The sequence below is a fragment of the Berghia stephanieae genome, chromosome 8, assembly GCF_034508935.2.
Source record: "Berghia stephanieae isolate SIO BIC M18660-M18661 chromosome 8, UCSD_Bste_1.3, whole genome shotgun sequence".
NCBI lineage: Eukaryota > Metazoa > Mollusca > Gastropoda > Nudibranchia > Aeolidiidae > Berghia > Berghia stephanieae.
In genome coordinates, this window is record NC_088367.1 from 2,978,406 (window position 1) to 2,996,711 (window position 18,306).

The following is an 18,306-nucleotide window of genomic DNA, read 5'->3' on the forward strand; positions in this document are numbered from 1 at the left end:
CTATACTTCCTTTTAAACTACCAAACGTTATAAACAGCACAGCTTTGATCGAAAACCTCAGGATAAATGACCCCGTTGAACTCGATACATATCAGAAGTCAGTGGAATATTTATTATAATAACAAAACCCTGTCTTTCTGATCTGGCTCTGCATCTCCATCTTTGTCTAGACATAGACATCATAGACAAAACAACAGACATTATGACGAGACTCTATTACATCTTTTCATGGTAAATTTCTTGACTAGACTGCATAACAAACTATACAGAATTTGGCTGTTGGAAGACTCGTTTATTATTGCTTCTACAAAAACATACCAAAAAAATAAAAAAATAAAATAAAACCCACATAAATTGACTTCTTTATAAATTGTCTATTTCATAAATACACAAAATCGAAATAGAGTGGTTGACATAGTTTTGTTTGTTTGTTTTTAAGGGTTTTACAGCGCTTGCAACACATTTAGGTTATATCAGCGCCAGTAAAAAGGAAGGAAATGGGATAGAAAAAAAGTTCTAGAAAAATAGACTGAGGGTTTATAACATACTGAATTCCATAAATAAACAGAAAATCCGCAACCTTGTCAGAATGCTAGAAAAAAATAAATCCCAAAAATCCTCCTTACCCTTGTTGAATAAAAAATGGCAAAGTGTAGAGACATTTGTTATCAAAATAAAGTCAAGCAGAGCTATGAACACAATAGCCTTCAACAGTCGTAACGTCACGTCCCTCGTAATGACGCATGGTAACTTAGCAACTGGCTCTAAACTATCGGAACAATGGCGGACGCCCTTATGAAATATTTCTCCGACGAGAATAAAAGCGTATCCAGAGGGGAAAAAAAAAACATTATAAATCTGATCATGTTTTGACTTTTACACATTCTGATCACAAGACATATGGAAAAGTTCTAGCCAGCATGAAGAATAAAAAATACCGATTTTCTTTGTTTAGAACCACGATGGCCGCCATTGCTGGGCGATGTGACATCAGACTATTGGATCCAATTACCTCCCCCCCCCCCCCCCCCATTTTTCACCAGGCAGGATCAGATTTTAGCCCCTCCCATTGCCCCAGACAAATCGTCTTCATAACTATCATCCCACGTAGGGTCGAAGTCCACCAATCCGACGACGACAGTTTCTTGAATTGAGTTGTGATGGTGGGCAAATCCTCCTCCTCCTCCTATGATTCCTTTTCCTTCCCTTTCTTTGTTAATGATATTACTGCTGTGACTGCCGTCTTGATCAGCAGAAGAAGCGGCAGCATCTTCGTCGTCACCGGTGTTATCGTCATCGCTGTACAGCAGAGGTTTGGAAATGACCGGTCTCAAGTCTGCTGGAACTTCCGGCACGGCCGCTTCCATTGGAGGTTGTGGCGGTGGCGGTGGTTGTTGTTGCTGTTGTTGTTGGTTTGGCTGGAAGGTCGGGGGTGGTGCCATATGGAAAGATGGGGTGGTAGTCGACGAGGTGCCTAATGCGACATAGGAAGGGTGGTAGTTGTAAATATTGGATGCTGGATGGGTAGAGTGAGTGGGCGGAGAGGGCGCCATTTTGACTTCTGTTATAGAAGTGGAAGTGTTGGAGACAGAAGATGAAATAGTGTTAGAGGGAGGGGGAGGGGGTGGAGGAGGAGCAGGGACAGGCATGGCGATATGACTACTACAGCTCGTCTTATAAGGAAGGGGTGGATAGAGGGGGTCATAGCTTTGAGGAGTGGGAGTGGAAGAAAGAATGCCAGAGGGATTCTGGGACGGTGCTTGGGGTTGGGGTTGGGAAAGGTGAGGTTGTTGATGAAGGTGGTGGTGGTGAAGATGATGAAGATGCTGACTACTGCTGGTGCTGCTGCCGTTGCTGTCTTTGTCGTAATCGCAACATCTCTGCTGCTGTTTTGAAGATGTCGAGGAAGAAGATTCTAGATTGTCAGTGATGGTGGTGGTGGCAGTACTGATTCGTCGACGCGGCGAGGTAGATTGAAAAACGGGACAAGGAATTGGCTGACTGACAAAGTCGACCAAATCATTCGTTAAAGAATATGGGGGAGGCGGCTCACCTGAAACACACAAAAAGGAATAGATGACGTGAACAGTGACGTTTTCCACATGTTTCATAATATCCTACGTCAAATGTTCTTCAAGAATCAAATGATTCAACGAAATGAATTGGATGAACAAAAACAAAAACAAAAACTAATTTTTTTTTAAATGGTGATGAGCAAAAACAAAAACTAATAAAAAAAAAAAAAAATGGTATCAAACTTTGAGCTCTTGATGATATGTCACTACCTAAATCATTGCTGTTATCACCCAGAAATTATAAATTGGTCAAAATGGGAACAAATAACCATAAAAAAATTCAGCAAACCGTTTCAAAAAAGGTGAAAAATACTCCCGATTAGGGAGTAAACAAGAAGGAGCTTTCAGTGACATTTGAACAAAAAATGTGAAATATTTACACATTTTGTATTATTCCTTGAAGGTGGACGAAGAAGAAGAGGAAGACAAAGGAAAGTTTGGATGGGATATATCAAGGAATGGACAGGAATGAAGATGGAAGAACTCTTGGAGAAGGCCAACAATGGAGAAGAATGGCGGAAAGTGGTGAGAGCTGCATCCCGTGTATCTTCCCGACGATCATCAGATCATGGGATGAATGAGTGAATTATTCCTCAAGGTTACTTTTTGACTAGCCTCGTAAAACTTATCATAAACTTATGAACTGAATCCATTTTTTGTTTGTTTTTATTTAGAATATCCCTGTGAAATTTTGAAAGAAAACCAAGAATAAATTGTTTGTGTGGGTCAAGTTTCAATACAATTTCAGTAATAACCTGAGAATCATAATGTGTTGATGTGTCAGCCCTTTTTTCTTTATGTTCATCCAATACATTGTAAAAACAAAACAAAAACAGGAATAAAAAAAAACAAAAAAAATTAAATAAATAAAAAAAAAACATTTAATAAAAAAATAAATAAATATATAGATGTATATATATATACACGACTCACTGTATTTTTGTGGAATTTGGCAATAATCTTTCCTGGTACGGTAGTTACGCACTCTCTCTTTGGCCTGCTGCACACAGTGACGTGTCACACCGGTTCCTATACATTGAAAGAGATTAAAATTGCAATTGTTATGATTGGTGGACAATCAAAATTGGAATAAAATAACATCACATAGCTATGTGGTCTAGTCGTATGATCGGAAGGTCCAGCGTTCAAGCTTCATTCGGCACATAGTTGAGTCCTTGGAGAAGGCTCTTTACTCACATTCTCTCAGACCGTACTCAGGTGTAAAATGAGTACCTGGCCGTAAACAGCGTTCTCTCTCTCCGAAAAAATTGTAACATCGCCTAACTTAACAGGCATCATGTCCCGTCCTAAATGTTAAGTGTTGCTGTTGGCCAGGCACCCCTTGTAAAGCGTTTTGAGCACATTTAGTGGATATTGCGCTATAAAAAAGCCCAAAAAAAACTCAATTTTCTAAGCCGAAATTCAATATCCCATGACGTCTGCAACTATTTGACTTGACTGACATATTCGTTCTATTGCTGGCGTCTCGTGGAATCATTTCTGGGTCATCTTCCTCATTTCGAATTTCTTTTGTCTCTGACCAAGAATTATCTCTATGTCATTTAACTCTTTCAGCACTGAGGCTATATTCGCATTTCCGTCACAAAATGGCTGACACCTGATTGAGGCAGCATGAGAATGACAAGCTAAGACAAAGCGACATTCAAATTCAACGCAAAATCTCAATTAAAATACCCCCTAGGGCCAATTGAATGTTCTGATGAAAGAAATGATACCATTGTTCAATTTATAGTACTTTTGTAGAAAGTTGGATTGAATTACATTATTATTTTTGCCTTTCAAGACCGGGGCCGCACTGTGCAGCCATTGGCCAGTAGAACAGATTCTGCTCTGGCCGCTTAGTGCAGCCAATGGTGCTGAAAGGGTTAATAAATACCTTCCACCTTATCATCTGCCCGAGCAGTTCCAATCCCAAATTCCACAAGGTGCTACACATACAAAGACAATAGGTAACAATAGGAATTCTTTACCACCTAAAACCCCACAAAACCCTTCTTCAGCCAACAACAAAAAACAGTAAAGACATAAATACATTAGTAATTTAGTAATGTATTTATGTCTTTATTGTTTTTTTGTTGTTGTCTGAAGAAGGGAAAAAAGGGTTTTGAGCCCGAAACGTTCCGTGTTTGGTATTTGTTCTTTTTTGAAGTTGATTAATATTTTGATCATTTCAGGATAGATACTCTAATAGGGATTAATTATGCCAGTTATGACGATAAGTTTCAATATGTTAGTTAGTCATATATTTTGACATTCATCCTGGCAACATTGAACACTTGCCTGTATATTTCAAGTCCTCCAAATCTTGGTCTTGAACATCGGGTAGTTCTTGGACAATGTCCTGAAAACACAACGTAAAAAACTGAATAAAACTCAAGCCGATGGGTGTTAACTTGAGTAAGGTGCTTCATATACATATATACTGCTTCAATTGAAGGACTACTTTCACACTATAGAAACCAGGATAAACTTCCACTCCATGGGCCTAATGACTCTGAAGGGAAGATTGCTTTTGAGTTACAGGATCACTGGTATTGGGCCTATTTTACCCACTGCCTCCATATAGTATGAATGTCTGACCAAAATCTTAAACCTCTCCTTACCAACTGTGAGAAAATCATCACAGTCGTTACCATACAAACATTTTTCTTATTCAGATTTGTTTCGTTTTTATGTGTTTAAGGGCTGCTTATAATACATTTAAGTCATAAGGATTATATGGTGCTTACATGAAAAAAAATCAGCTCCCAAAACTATAACTATACATTCGACTGTTTCCGTCCCAGCCAAGGACTCCAGTCATGGTCAAGACAGAACTAAGTAATCTCATTCCAAGACAAAGATGGAAAGCGATTGGAAGACAAATACAGGGGAATAGAACACACAGCAAGCACATCCCTGTCCACTATGGGAGGTCGGGAACCCCACCCAGGTTGAGTCCTTTAGTCTTATTCTCTCACTGTACTCAGATGTAAAATGAGTACATGGCTGAGTAAATGGCCGATAATAGCATTTATTTCTGTTGGAAAAAAAAATGTAAAATCGCCCAACAGGCATCATATCTTTTCTTACACGTCAAGAGCTGTTGTTGGTTAGGGGCCTCTTGTTTGTTTGTTTGTTTTTAAGGGTTTTAAGGCGCTTGCAACACATTAAGGTCATCTCAGCGCCAGTAAAAAGGAAGAAAATGGGATAATAAAAAGTTCTAGAATTACAATTAAAGCAACCAAGAAAAAGTAAGACAAAGGGGAACTGAGAACAAATAGGGATCAGATGTAGATTCCAAGAGCATACCACCAATGTACTTAGTTTGAAATCACCTACAAGTCTCATCCAGACACAAGCACAAAATCCAACAAAGAGGAACACACTCAAATGCTTACATTATATATTCAAAATAAAAATAATAATACATAACAGAGAGATGATTTGCAAGGAAAAAAATATCATCTCCCAAAACAATAACTATGCATTTGACTGTTTCCCTCCCAGCTAGGAATCCGGCCAGTGCCAGGACAAAACCAAATAATCTCATTCCAAGACAAAGACAGAAAGCATGTTGGAAAATAGATATAAGGGGATAGAAGACACAGTATGTACCCTCCTGCCCATTATAGGAGGTCAGGATCCCCACCCAGGGTACCTCTTGTAAAGCGCTTTGAGCACATTTAGTGGGCATTGCACACTATATAAACGCTCAAGTTTAAGTTATCAAGACAATATGTTGTAAATTGCTCTGGCTGTGAACACAAACGAGACTCTGAAAATCATAAAAGCAATAGTCATAAATTTTCCTCCTCAGGCTTACCTGTTGAGCATCGAAGACGACAGAACACTTTCTGGCAAAGTCGGAGTACGCCTGACTCAATTTAGTCAGGCCCTCTTTTATACGAATCAGCTTGACAGCTTCATTCTCTCTGACGCGGTCAGTTACTGGCATTTCATGAACAAACAAAAATGAAAATTATTTCACTTGAAATCTCGTAGTATAAAAATAAATATGATGAAATTGAATGTCAGCTTCGATTTTATTACAAAAACAGATCAAATGAATGTTTCAGATTTCCCCTTTATCAACAAAACAGGATGAATGAGATAATGTGGTAGTGGCGTTGTTACAATGAATAAACAAAACATTGGTTGGCAGGAAATAGTATGTTCCTTTGTAAGGAAGCACAAATTAAAATAGAATTAAAATTACATTAACTAGTATAAAAAGGAAATTAACAAATTATGAAACATTCAAAGTTTTAAGGACCCCCTTACTTGATGGATAAATTTTAACCAGTTATAGACAAAAATGAATATCAACAGCTTCAAAAAAAAAACGAAATACCAAGCACAGAGTGTGCTTCAGGCTCAAAACCCTTCTTCATCCAACAACAACAAAAAATGAAAACATAAGTACATTACTATAAAAAAAAACAGGCCTGCCGTTGATCTAGTTTATTTTAGAAATGAATTTCTGTCTTCAAACAAATAAAAGTCTCTGTCGCCAAGTTCAAAAGTTCTCTCCTACGCAAACATAAAAATGAGCTTTTATATAGCGCGATATCCACTAACGTGCTGAAAGCACTTTACAAGGGGTCCCTGACCTACAGCAACATTTAACATGTAGGACGGGTCATGACGCCTGTTAGGCGATAATATTGAGGGGGGGGGGGGGGGTTCAGGCAGAGACAACGCTGTTAATGGCCAGGTACTCATTTTACACCTGACTACTATGAGAAAATGTGAGTAAAGAGCCTTTTCCAAGGACTCAAAACTATGCGCCGCCGAGCGAGCGAGCGAGGGTCGAACCCAGGACCTTCCAATCCGAAAGCGAGTGTCAAACAATAAGACCACATAGCCGCAATTGTACAGAAAAAATGTTTTAAAAACAAACCTTCGAGCTGGGCGAGGTGTTTGGCTCTTTCTGCCTGTGCCAATCTGCCCTCTAAACTTTGAATTTCAGCAGACGACGATTTCTGATTGAAGAGAAACAATACTTAAAACATAAATAAACATGTCTTAAAATTAAAGTAATGCAATGAATTGAGATATTCATTGGTTCTAATAGAAAAAGCACTGATTTTGATGGATGTTTGAACAGCACTACAGGGAAAATAAATACAAACATCATATTTTGCCGCCATTTTGTATATATATGCATAAATTGTGACTCAATCAATATATCATTTAGAAATATCATGTTTGAGGAGACATAACATATAATAATAATCATAATATATCTGAAAGAGCAAAAATCTACAGAAACATTTTTGGTTGAAAATACGTGGTGAATATCAAAATCTGAATAATGGTCTACAACAGAAATCTTAACAAAAAAATCTTTTACATTAAAAAATCACATTGGTGAAAATTAGAGTTATATTAATTGAGTTTCAATTGAATTTCAAGGCTTAGAAGAAAAAAATAATGGTTGTATACAACAGTGATGTGGTGACAAAATGTTTTTAAAAAGGAGGAAAATTTCGAACAATGTGCCTTTAAGCCCCATTTTTACTGGACTAACCCACACTTAAAGATCACTGGACATGATAGACTATCATTGAGACTACAGCTATTTTCTGGACAGTGTACATTGCACCTTTTTTGTTCCACCTCACATCAAAGTCTCTCACTGCCAGAAATGTAATTTCTTAAAAAGGAGGAAATTCCTCCTGTGACTTCAAAATCACGAATTTCCGCAAAAAAAGGAAAACCATCAGCAACGATAAAAATTAAATTCCAAAATGACGACTGAAAACTGCCAAAAATTACCTTGAATGCTTTCTTAAGCTCTTTTCTGATCTTTATTTCCCTCTGTTCGCATACAGCCTGAAAAAGACAAAAATTAAATAAAAAATGTATTTTTTTTTAAAATAAGAAAAATAAAATTCATGAAAATCAGGGTGTACAAAAGATTTTGTAAATAGCTGTAGGTTGTCTTGATTTACTGACAAATAAGATTATAAATAATCTAATAAACATTGTAGGTTTAAAAAATAAAAGGTATAAAAATAGAAAGAAAAATCGTCTTCACTTACAAAGTGTTTGTTTGATTTTAAGGGTTTTACGGTGTTTGCGACACATTTAGGTCATTTCAGGGCCAGTAAAATGGAAGAATATGGTATAGTAAAACCATTCTAAATTTGCAAGTAAAAGTACACAAAAAAATGTTATACAAAGGGGAAAGGTACAAATAGGGAATAGATTTAGATTCCAAGAGCACACTATCAGTGTACTTAGTTTGAGATCACACAAATGTCTCGACCTAACACAAGCGCAGGTCCCTAATAAGAGGAACACACTCAAATGTTTACAAATCATAATATATGTAACAATAATACAGTGCATAACTAAGAGATGATTCACAAGACAAAAAAAAATAGTATCTCCCATTATATGTTTCCCTCCCAGTCAGGGTATCTGGCCAGGACAAAACCAAGTAATCTCATTCCAAGACAAAGACAGAAGGCATTTTGGAAAACAGATATAAGAGGGATAGAAGACAGAGTAAGTGCCTGCCTGCCCACTATGGGAGGTAAAAAACCCCGCCCAGCATTCCAAGACAAAGACAAGGAGCATGTTTGAAAACAGATATAGGGTGATAGAAGACACAGTATGTGCCTCCCTGCCCACTATGGGAGGTAAAAAACCCCGCCCAGCATTCACGGACAAAGACAAGGAGCATGTTTGAAAACAGATATAGGGTGATAGAAGACACAGTAAGTGCCTCCCTGCCCACTATAGAAGGTCAGGAACCCCGCCCAGCTTTCCAAGACAAAGACAGAGAGCATGTTGGAAAACAGATATAAGAGGGAGAGAAGACAGAGTGAGTGCCTCCCTGTCCGCTATGGGGGAGGTCAGGAACCCCACCCAGAAGAAAGAAAAACAAACCATAAAAACGCATAACATCTTGTAGGAAGACAGATTTTAAAAATAGCTGTACAGGGTGTCTTGATTTAATGATGAATAATAAGATTATAAATATCTTCTCAGGTTTTAAAAAATAAAACATATAATAATAATAATAATAATAATAATAATAATATAATAATAATAATAATAAATAATAATATAATAATAATAATAATAATAATAATAATAATCTTTGTCCAAATAGGCAATTATTGTTAGGTTACAGCTCTTGTAATAGGCGAAAAAAGTAACTAAAACAGTAGTAATAATGATGATAATAATACTGATAGTAATGATGATAATAATAAAAATAGAAATAAAAATCATCTTAACTTACAAAGTGGTTTCGTGACTGTGAGACATGCTTTTCGCCTTCCAGAACCATCTCAAACATGTGTCGATAATCTTTAAGATGCTCTAAGGAATTGAAAACAAAAACAAAATATCAATTAAGATCAATTTGCTTACCTCCGCACTTCAAACTCATTGATGAAGAATGGAACGAATTTTCTTCCAATTTTCATCCTCATATCATTACCACAATTACCCATCACTATCACAGCATTATAATTGTTTGTTTTTTTTTAAATTGAGCTTTATATAGCGCAATATCCACTAAATGTGCTCAAAGCGCTTTACAAGGGGTCCCTGGTCAACAGCAACATTTAACATATAGGACAGGACATGACACCTGTTAGGCGATATTACAATTTTTCGGACAAAGACAATGCTGTTAACGGCCATGTACTCATTTTACACCTGAGTACTGTGAGAGAATGTGAGTAAAGAGCCTTTTCCAAGGACTCAACTATGCGCCGAGCGCGAGGCTCGAACCCAGGACCTTCCGATCCGAAAGCGAGTGTCATACCACTAGACCACATAAGTCATTAGAAGAAGAAAAGTTGAGATGAAAATTAATCTGAAAATCGTGATTATCCCACATAAAATTTTCGGTGTTTTTTTTATTTAAGTAATCCTTCAGAGCCATTAGGCACATGGAGTCAAGAGTTTATCCCGGTTTCTATAAATGTGAAACGGACAATATCAATTGCTTGCTACCCTTTGGATAGGACACTAGTCTATCGCAAAGTACTTTCCACCAGATCTAACAGATCCAGCTACCCAATCACTGCTGGGTGGACAGGGGGAGGGGGGGGGGGTCAGAAAATAAATCTCTATTGCACCCAGGATAGATCTCGGCCCCTTTAATTGTGAAGCGAGTGCTCAACCAACTGAGCTATCGGGACCCCCATTTTCTTCAAATGTATGGCAAAAGGTCGTTTTGTGACCATTCACCACAAAAACAATCAGGGTGGGTGTCCACCAAAGTCAATCACATTCACCACAAAAACAATCAGGGTGAGTGTCCACCAAAGTCAATCACATTCACCACAAAAACAATCAGGGTGGGTGTCCACCAAAGTCAATCACATTCACCACAAAAACAATCAGGGTGGGTGTCCACCAAAGTCAATCACATTCACCACAAAAACAATCAGGGTGGGTGTCCACCAAAGTCAATCACATTCACCACAGAAACAATCAGGGTGGGTGTCCACCAAAGTCAATCACATTCACCACAAAAACAATCAGGGTGGGTGTCCACCAAAGTCAATCACTAAAAAAATCTGACCAAAGTTGTAAAAAAGACGACCACAATTTTTCGACGTATTCTTTGTCAGCAAAAATCTAATCAACATTTCCCATAATAAATATATAAATTCCTTAACAAATCAAAACACATACCTATATATGTCTTATGCAAGAACTGATCTCTACTGAAGTTCTTCATATTTTAACATCCCTAAGTACAATAATAAGACAATCCACAGATTTCCCAAAAGACCACAAACACACCAGCACTGCCATTTCAGTTCAGCTCCATTCAAACATTTATTATAATCTTCATTAGAATAGGATAAATCAATACAGACCTGCCAACCCTTCATATTCCAAAAGTGGAATAAGAAAGTCAGAAAATAGGAATTTGAGACCAAAAAAAAATAAAAAATAAATAAATAAAATATAGGAATTTCTTAACAATGGATAATTCTGAATCAAAATGACCACCAACTTTGCCACCAAACACATAAAGACAGTATTCCGGCACAGCTGGCAAAACACAGACCTGCCAACCCTTCATATTCCAAAAGTGAAATCAGAAAGTCAGAAAATAGGAATTTGAGACCAAAAAAAAATAAAATAAAATAAAAATATAGGAATTTCTTAACAATGGATAATTCTGAATCAAAATGACCACCAACTTTGCCACCAAACACATAAAGACAGTATTCCGGCACAGCTGGCAAAACACAGACCTGCCAACCCTTCATATTCCAAAAGTGAAATCAGAAAGTCAGAAAATAGGAATTTGAGACCAAAAAAAAAAATAAAAATAAAAATATAGGAATTTCTTAACAATGGATAATTCTGAATCAAAATGACCACCAACTTTGCCACCAAACACATAAAGACAGTATTCCGGCACAGCTGGCAAAACACAGACCTGCCAACCCTTCATATTCCAAAAGTGAAATCAGAAAGTCAGAAAATAGGAATTTGAGACCAAAAAAAAAATAAAAAATAAAAATATAGGAATTTCTTGACAATGGATAATTCTGTATCGAAATGACCACCAACTTTGCCACCAAGCACATAAAGACAGTATTCGGGCACAGCTGGCAAAACACAGACCTGCCAACCCTTCATATTCCAAAAGTGAAATCAGAAAGTCAGAAAATAGGAATTTGAGACCAAAAAAAAAAAACAAAAAAAAATATAGGAATTTCTTGACAATGGATAATTCTGTATCGAAATGACCACCAACTTTGCCACCAAACACATAAAGACAGTATTCGGGCACAGCTGGCAAAACAAAGACCTGCCAACCCTTCATATTCCAAAAGTGAAATCAGAAAGTCAGAAAATAGGAATTTGAGACCAAAAAAAAAATAAAAAATAAAAATATAGGAATTTCTTGACAATGGATAATTCTGTATCGAAATGACCACCAACTTTGCCACCAAGCACATAAAGACAGTATTCGGGCACAGCTGGCAAAACTACATATCACATATATTAGGTAATGGAATGGGGAAGGGGGGAAAGGAGTACAATTAATTTTCCTACTTAGCCCCCCTTTTGGCATTCATTTTTTAAAATTCACCTTTTAACCCCCCCCCCCCCCCCCCATCATTTTTTTCTTCTTCCCATCATTCCCGTCGTCATCAATAAATTTTTGGATATCAGACTTTTAGAGACAATGGCGGAATTGTGGAAAAGGAAGAAGAGTGAAAATAGGAATGATTCCGCACACCAAAACGGAAGGGTTGGCAGGTATGTTGTAAACATGATCAAAATTGATATAAAACTTTATCTATCAACTGCATGCAGAAGCCGTACGTACCTCCAAATTCCCGTTGAACTTCAGTCCACAGCAAATTCAATTCAGCAAGCTGATTGGCTACATCCTGAATATATAATTTTTCCAAAAAAAAAAAAGAAAAATTAAGTGAGCTGATTGGTTACATCCTGAATATATTATTTTTTTATTTTTTTTTAAAAGAAGAAATTAAGTGAGCTTTTATTATTGCACGATGGAAGTTCTGAATATATAATTTTTCCAAAAAAAAAAAGAAAAATTAAGTGAGCTGATTGGTTACATCCTGAATATATAATTTTTTTATTTTTTTTTAAAAGAAGAAATTAAGTGAGCTTTTATTATTGCACGATGGAAGTTCGTTCCCAGTCAAAATTTCTCTTGGTAAAAATGAATTAGAGCCAGGTTACTTTTGATTGCTTCTTTCTAGTTTGACCATAAAACTAAAAAAAAAAAAGATACATATATAGTTTTTGTCAATAATAACCAAAAAAGATGCTTTATTGAAAACAATGAAAAAATTGGATTGATAATATATAATTATATAACTATAGAAACATAAGGCACAGGGAAGGTAGACTGTTTACCTGAAGTGCTCTATTTTCCTCATTAGCAGCCCATTTCAAAAGATCTTGAGATACTGAAAGAAACGTTGACATTCATTGAAAAAGGGCTACCTGTGTAAATTACGTAATGAATTCTTAACTCACTCAACCCTAACACTGACTATATCTGTAGTTTACCCGGGTTACTTTTACCCCATGCCTATTTATTACATTTTTCCGAGACAAATTATAGGCGTAGTATCAAAACAAATGTTTTTAATTTTTACATGTGAATGATAGTTGAATAAAACTATCTATGTACATGCTCATTTTAATACATTTTTTTCCCATTTTGAAAAGTAGCAAAAATCTCTAGGATTGAGTGAGTTAATTTTTTTAAAAACAACAAAAAACAATATATATATATAAAACTTCACTTCATTTAAAGCAAGAATTATTGACTCTGTAGCTATATTCACACTCGTACCTTGTACAGCCCTCATATACAATACCCCACAACCTTACCAGCATTTTGAGCATTCATGAAGGCCTTCGCTGCTTGTCGCATGTCCTTAACCTCAGAGAGAAGTACATGAAGATCAGTATGGCCACCTCCCAAGGACATCAATTTGACGCTGCTCCTGTAGGAGAGGGAGGGAGGGAGTTTGATTAGGTCACTTCAGATGGAAATAATCAAGGTTTCTATCTAAATTAATAATAATAATAATAATAATAATAATAATAATAATAATAATAATAATAATAATAATAATAATAATAATAATAATAATAATAATAATAACAATAATAATAATAATAATAATAATAATAATAATAATAATAATAATAATAACAATAATAATAATAACAATAATAATAATAATAATAATAATAATAATAATAATAATAATAATAATAATAATAATAATAATAATAATAATAAAATAATAATAATATAATAATAATAATAATAATAACAATAATAATAATAAATAATAATAATAATAATAATAATAATAATAATAATAATAATAATAATAATAATAATAATAATAATAATAATATAATAAAAGTATAATAAATTTTATTTATAGCGCTAAACGCTGAAGCCTCAAAGCACTTTACAATGTACTTATCAAACCATAAACAGACACACACAACAGTCGCACACACGCTTAAAGTTTAACTTTATCTTCGAGATTGTTTTGGCATGGTCTTTATTTAGCAACAGCTATTCCCATTCTTTGATTTTAAAAATCATATTCAAATGCAAGAGGAATAATCTAAATCTAATAAATATCTACAATAACTCTTTGACTTTGACACTGATGTTAGCATTGTTACCGGTTATGTGGTAGTAACAAACTGCTTACTAAGACGTGTTTGTCCAAAAAAAAAATTGCCACTTGATTTAATTTTTTTTTTTTTTTTTCATCGCTATTGATGAGTCCTACCTCCTCACAGCTCGTGCAGCTCTCTCCATCTTGACCGTCTGAATTTTTCACAATGCAATTAAGTTGTTTTTTTTCCCACAACGACAGAACATAAAGGTAGAGAAAATGTATATCTTTCTCTCAAGATATCATTCCTTCTTGTTCCTTTTCTGTTCTTCTAAAATTCAAACTAAAATGTTGACATACATAAAACCCAACAAAGGAAAGACGTTCATGATGGATCAAAGTATAAAAATCTGAAATTTAAAAAAAAAAAGATGGATTGGAATAAAATTAATTTTAAAAGTTTAAACATTATGATTGCAATTTATATTTGGCATTGATATATTAAGCATGTTTTTGTTTTTGTTTTTGAGGGTTTTACGGCGCTTGCAACACATTAAGGTCATATCAGCGCCAGTAAAAAGGAAGAAATGGGATAGTAAAAAGTTATAGAATTCAATTAAAGCACCCAAGAAAAGGTAAGACAAAGGGGAATTTGTTCAAATAGGAAACAGATGTAGATTCCAAGAGCACACCATCAAAGTACTTAGTTTAAGATCACCTAAAAGTCTCATCCAGACACAAGCACAGGTCCCGACTAAGAGGAATACACTCAAATGTTAACAAATCAAATATAACATATAAATAAAACATAATACAGTACATAACAGAGAGATGATTTACAAGGAAAAAAATATCATCTCCCAAAGCAATAACTATACATTCGACTGTTTCCCTCTCAGCCAATGACTCCGACCAAGGTTAGGACAAAACCAAGCAATCTCACTCCAAGACAAAGACAAAGCATGTTGGAAAACAGATATAAGGGGATAGAAGACACAGTGTGTACCTTCCTGCCCGCTATTAAGCATTAAAATCATTGTAAATATAATAATACTGTTCGTGACCCGACCTGCCAGCTCACAACTGTACTAAGTCGGAAGGGGGGGGGGGGGGAGAGGGGGGGGGGGGGGGGGGGGGGGGGGTTCAAGTTCTATGTTTTTCACATTGACTGAAAATTTGATACCAAATTTATAAAATTCTGATTATTCATTGCCAAAATATATATAAACATTTGAACAGAGAAGAGTTTTAAAAAAAAACAGTTTTGAGAAAATTGACTTAAAGTTAAAGTTGAGCACACGTTTCGTGCATGAATTAATATGAAGACATTTATTCATTTTCTTCTTCTTATTCCTCCAATTTTTCTTCTTCTTCATTGTGTCGAAATCTCAAGCTTGAGGACCGAACTACATTTGATTTTCAAATGAAATATCTGAGGATGTTATCAAATGCACAGTGATCACAGTGATGCCAAACAATTAAAGTGAACAGGGCTATAATATAAGATTCTGCTCCATTAGTTGGTAAACGACTGCAAAGTCTAACAAGGAATTGGATTCAATAGTCTGATGTCATGTCGCCCATCAACGGCAGTCATCGTGGTTCTAAACAAAGAAAATCGGTACTTATCATTCTTCATGCTGACTAGAACTTTTCATGTCTTGTGATCAGAATGTGTAAAAGTCAAAACATGATCAGATTTATAATGTTTTTTTTCCTCTGGATACCCGTTTATGCTCGTCTGAGAAATATTTCATAAGGGCATCCGCCATTGTTCCGATAGTTTAGAGCCAGTTACTAAGTTACCATGTGTCATTACAAGGGAAGTGACGTCATGACTGTTGAAGCGTATGAGGTGGCTGTTTCATCTTGATGAGGAAATAGCCATTCAAGATCCATGACTTCTTGTCATTGTGGAGATATGCTTAAAATGACTTCTTCATCATTTCGTTGTTGGTAAATATTATAGACGGAGGGTGCATAATTTGGTTCATTTTCATTGGATCTGAAGGCTGCCATTCAAGATCCATGACTTCTTTTCAGTCTGGAGATGTAATTAAAATGACTTCTTCATCAATCGGTTTTGGTAAATCTTATAGATGGAGGGTGCATAATTTGGTTCATTTTCAGTGAATCTGAAGGCTGCCATGGCCAAGGCTTTTAACCAGCGATTGAGCGCTTGTTTGTGGAGAGAAATCGTAAATTCGCCTGGCTACTCTCCTCTCCCTCCCGCATCCTTTGGGAGACTCTTGGGCAAGGTCGAGTACCCACTGAGCCTCCCTACTGGGGTTACGTGAAGTCCTGGCACCAAGGGGATGGATAGGCACAGGAGGCAGCAGAAAATGCTCAGTACTAGTTCACATGTAGTCCTCAACGCTGGGCAGAGGATTCTATCATGAAGGAACAACGGCCAGGGCCACAGCCTTGTAAGGCACTGTGGGCTCAAAAAGCAACGGCAAACTACTGAGCGTCACCATGCCAAGAAACCGAGCAAGAAAAAGTCATCATCATAATCATAGATCCACTGATGCCCCCCCCCCTTCCCCCCCCCCCCCCCCCCCCCCCCCCCCCCCCCCCCCCCCCCCATGATGAGATGGGTAAAACAGGGAGTGGGAGACCACGATAAGATGGTCATAAGACATCAGCGAATAGATGAATAAAAGCCAGTGACTGAATGAGGAAGGATGGCACAGAACAGAAGCTTGCGTCGGTTGGCAGTTGTGGAGGCCATGTCCATGAGGGTATGCCGTGATGATCTCTCCTCTGCGTTTCCAATAATAAAATAATAAATCAATTTCATCCTTTCTGAGATTCTTTGCACAGTAAAATATGTGGTTACATAATACAAATTCAATAAGTATTGCAACCATACTGAACATTAATTAGAAGAAAATAAACGATCAGTAATAAACCTAAATGCATGGAAGGAATTCTATAGTTTCACAGCACCTAAAGAGGGGATTTTTTTATTATCTGGGGAGACCCCCCCCCCCCCCCCCAACTCTAATTAGAGATACTATAATAACCTGATGAAATATGTTTACCATCAATTGCAATATATCGAAACTAAACTGATGGGAAACACAGTAAGTAATAATGATATCGGCCAGAGTAGTCAAGGACACTGACTCAGCAAATTGCTTTTTTTTTCATTAGAAAAATCATGCCATTTTTAAAATAAAAATGAAAATGAATCATACCTTAATTTATAATTTATAGAGTAATATCTATTGGACATTGCAACTAAATTAAATTCCATCATCACTAAAAGTAGATTAGGCTGTCGTTGTTCTCGGACATGTGTGGCCAATAATCAAAAGTCCAGGTTTTTTATTATCGTCCGACAGGTGTCTGCCAATAATTGTTCTTCTTTATTGGCAGACATGTCTGACAATATCGCCAGCCTGATCTAATAATAAAAGTGCTATGGAAAGTCCTGTCAAATGCAATATCTAGAACTTAGTAATTAATCTAAATGAAATGGTAAATGATTGAGTGTGGGGGGGGGGAGGAGGTTGGAGAGATAAAGGCAAGAGTCCCAGTCCATGACAGAACTCGCTTATATTTTATGAATATTTTATTGTAAGTTGTAGACAGCAGTGGGTATGGATGTTATATGGACAGCCTCTAAGATGACAGTAAATAAACAGACTTGTTCAGTTTGAAACTCGGATTCCCCGAGTTACGATGGGCATCGCTCATCATTCTAATTCTTCTCAGCTCTACTACAACTATAGTTATAGACCAGCCTAGATACAACTATTAACTCTTGTCTCTAAGTCTAATCTCTGTCTCTTGTGACTGTGTCACAGTCACCACAGTCCAGGACTGAATGTGAAATCAAGTTATTTGCATTTAAAGCACTTACATATCTTCAAGTTACTACTAGGCTAGGTCTCAACGAATGTGAACCATATAATTGTTTGAAAGACAACAAAATACAAGAGATTAAAATTACCGACCAGTCTTAATCCATAACCTAGAACTCAGAAATGATCAAGAAAAAAAAATGAAATGAAATGAAATGACATCTAACCGGAAGTTGATGCAGAATGTAGAGGAGACAATCTCGTAATAAACTTTTTGAAATATTCTTTCAAGGATGA

The 18,306-nt window shown here is 36.2% G+C and overlaps 1 protein-coding gene across 1 annotated transcript; it reads right to left on the reverse strand.

Moving 5' to 3' along the window:
• Positions 1–1,013: 1,013 nt before the first annotated feature.
• Positions 1,014–18,244, reverse strand: LOC144978025 (uncharacterized). Its single transcript, XM_078923498.1, has 12 exons — positions 18,163–18,244; positions 14,375–14,610; positions 13,446–13,561; positions 12,963–13,015; positions 12,403–12,466; positions 9,334–9,413; positions 7,857–7,913; positions 6,979–7,060; positions 5,902–6,026; positions 4,377–4,437; positions 3,009–3,104; positions 1,014–2,053 (listed from the first exon to the last, which is right to left on the reverse strand). Exons 2-12 carry the CDS (start codon positions 14,401–14,403, stop codon positions 1,050–1,052), a joined length of 1,767 nt encoding a protein of 588 aa, XP_078779624.1. The 5' UTR covers positions 14,404–14,610; positions 18,163–18,244; the 3' UTR covers positions 1,014–1,049.
• Positions 18,245–18,306: the final 62 nt, after the last annotated feature.

Excerpts from the sequence above, each read along its gene's own strand:
- LOC144978025 (XM_078923498.1), bottom strand. The coding sequence starts at position 14,403 with ATGGAGAGAGCTGCACGAGCTGTGAGGAG. Across the intron at positions 13,562-14,374 it reads GCTGCACGAGCTGTGAGGAG|GAGCAGCGTCAAATTGATGT; the intron begins GTAGGACTCATC and ends CCTCTCCTACAG. Across the intron at positions 12,467-12,962 it reads AGGAAAATAGAGCACTTCAG|GATGTAGCCAATCAGCTTGC; the intron begins GTAAACAGTCTA and ends TTATATATTCAG.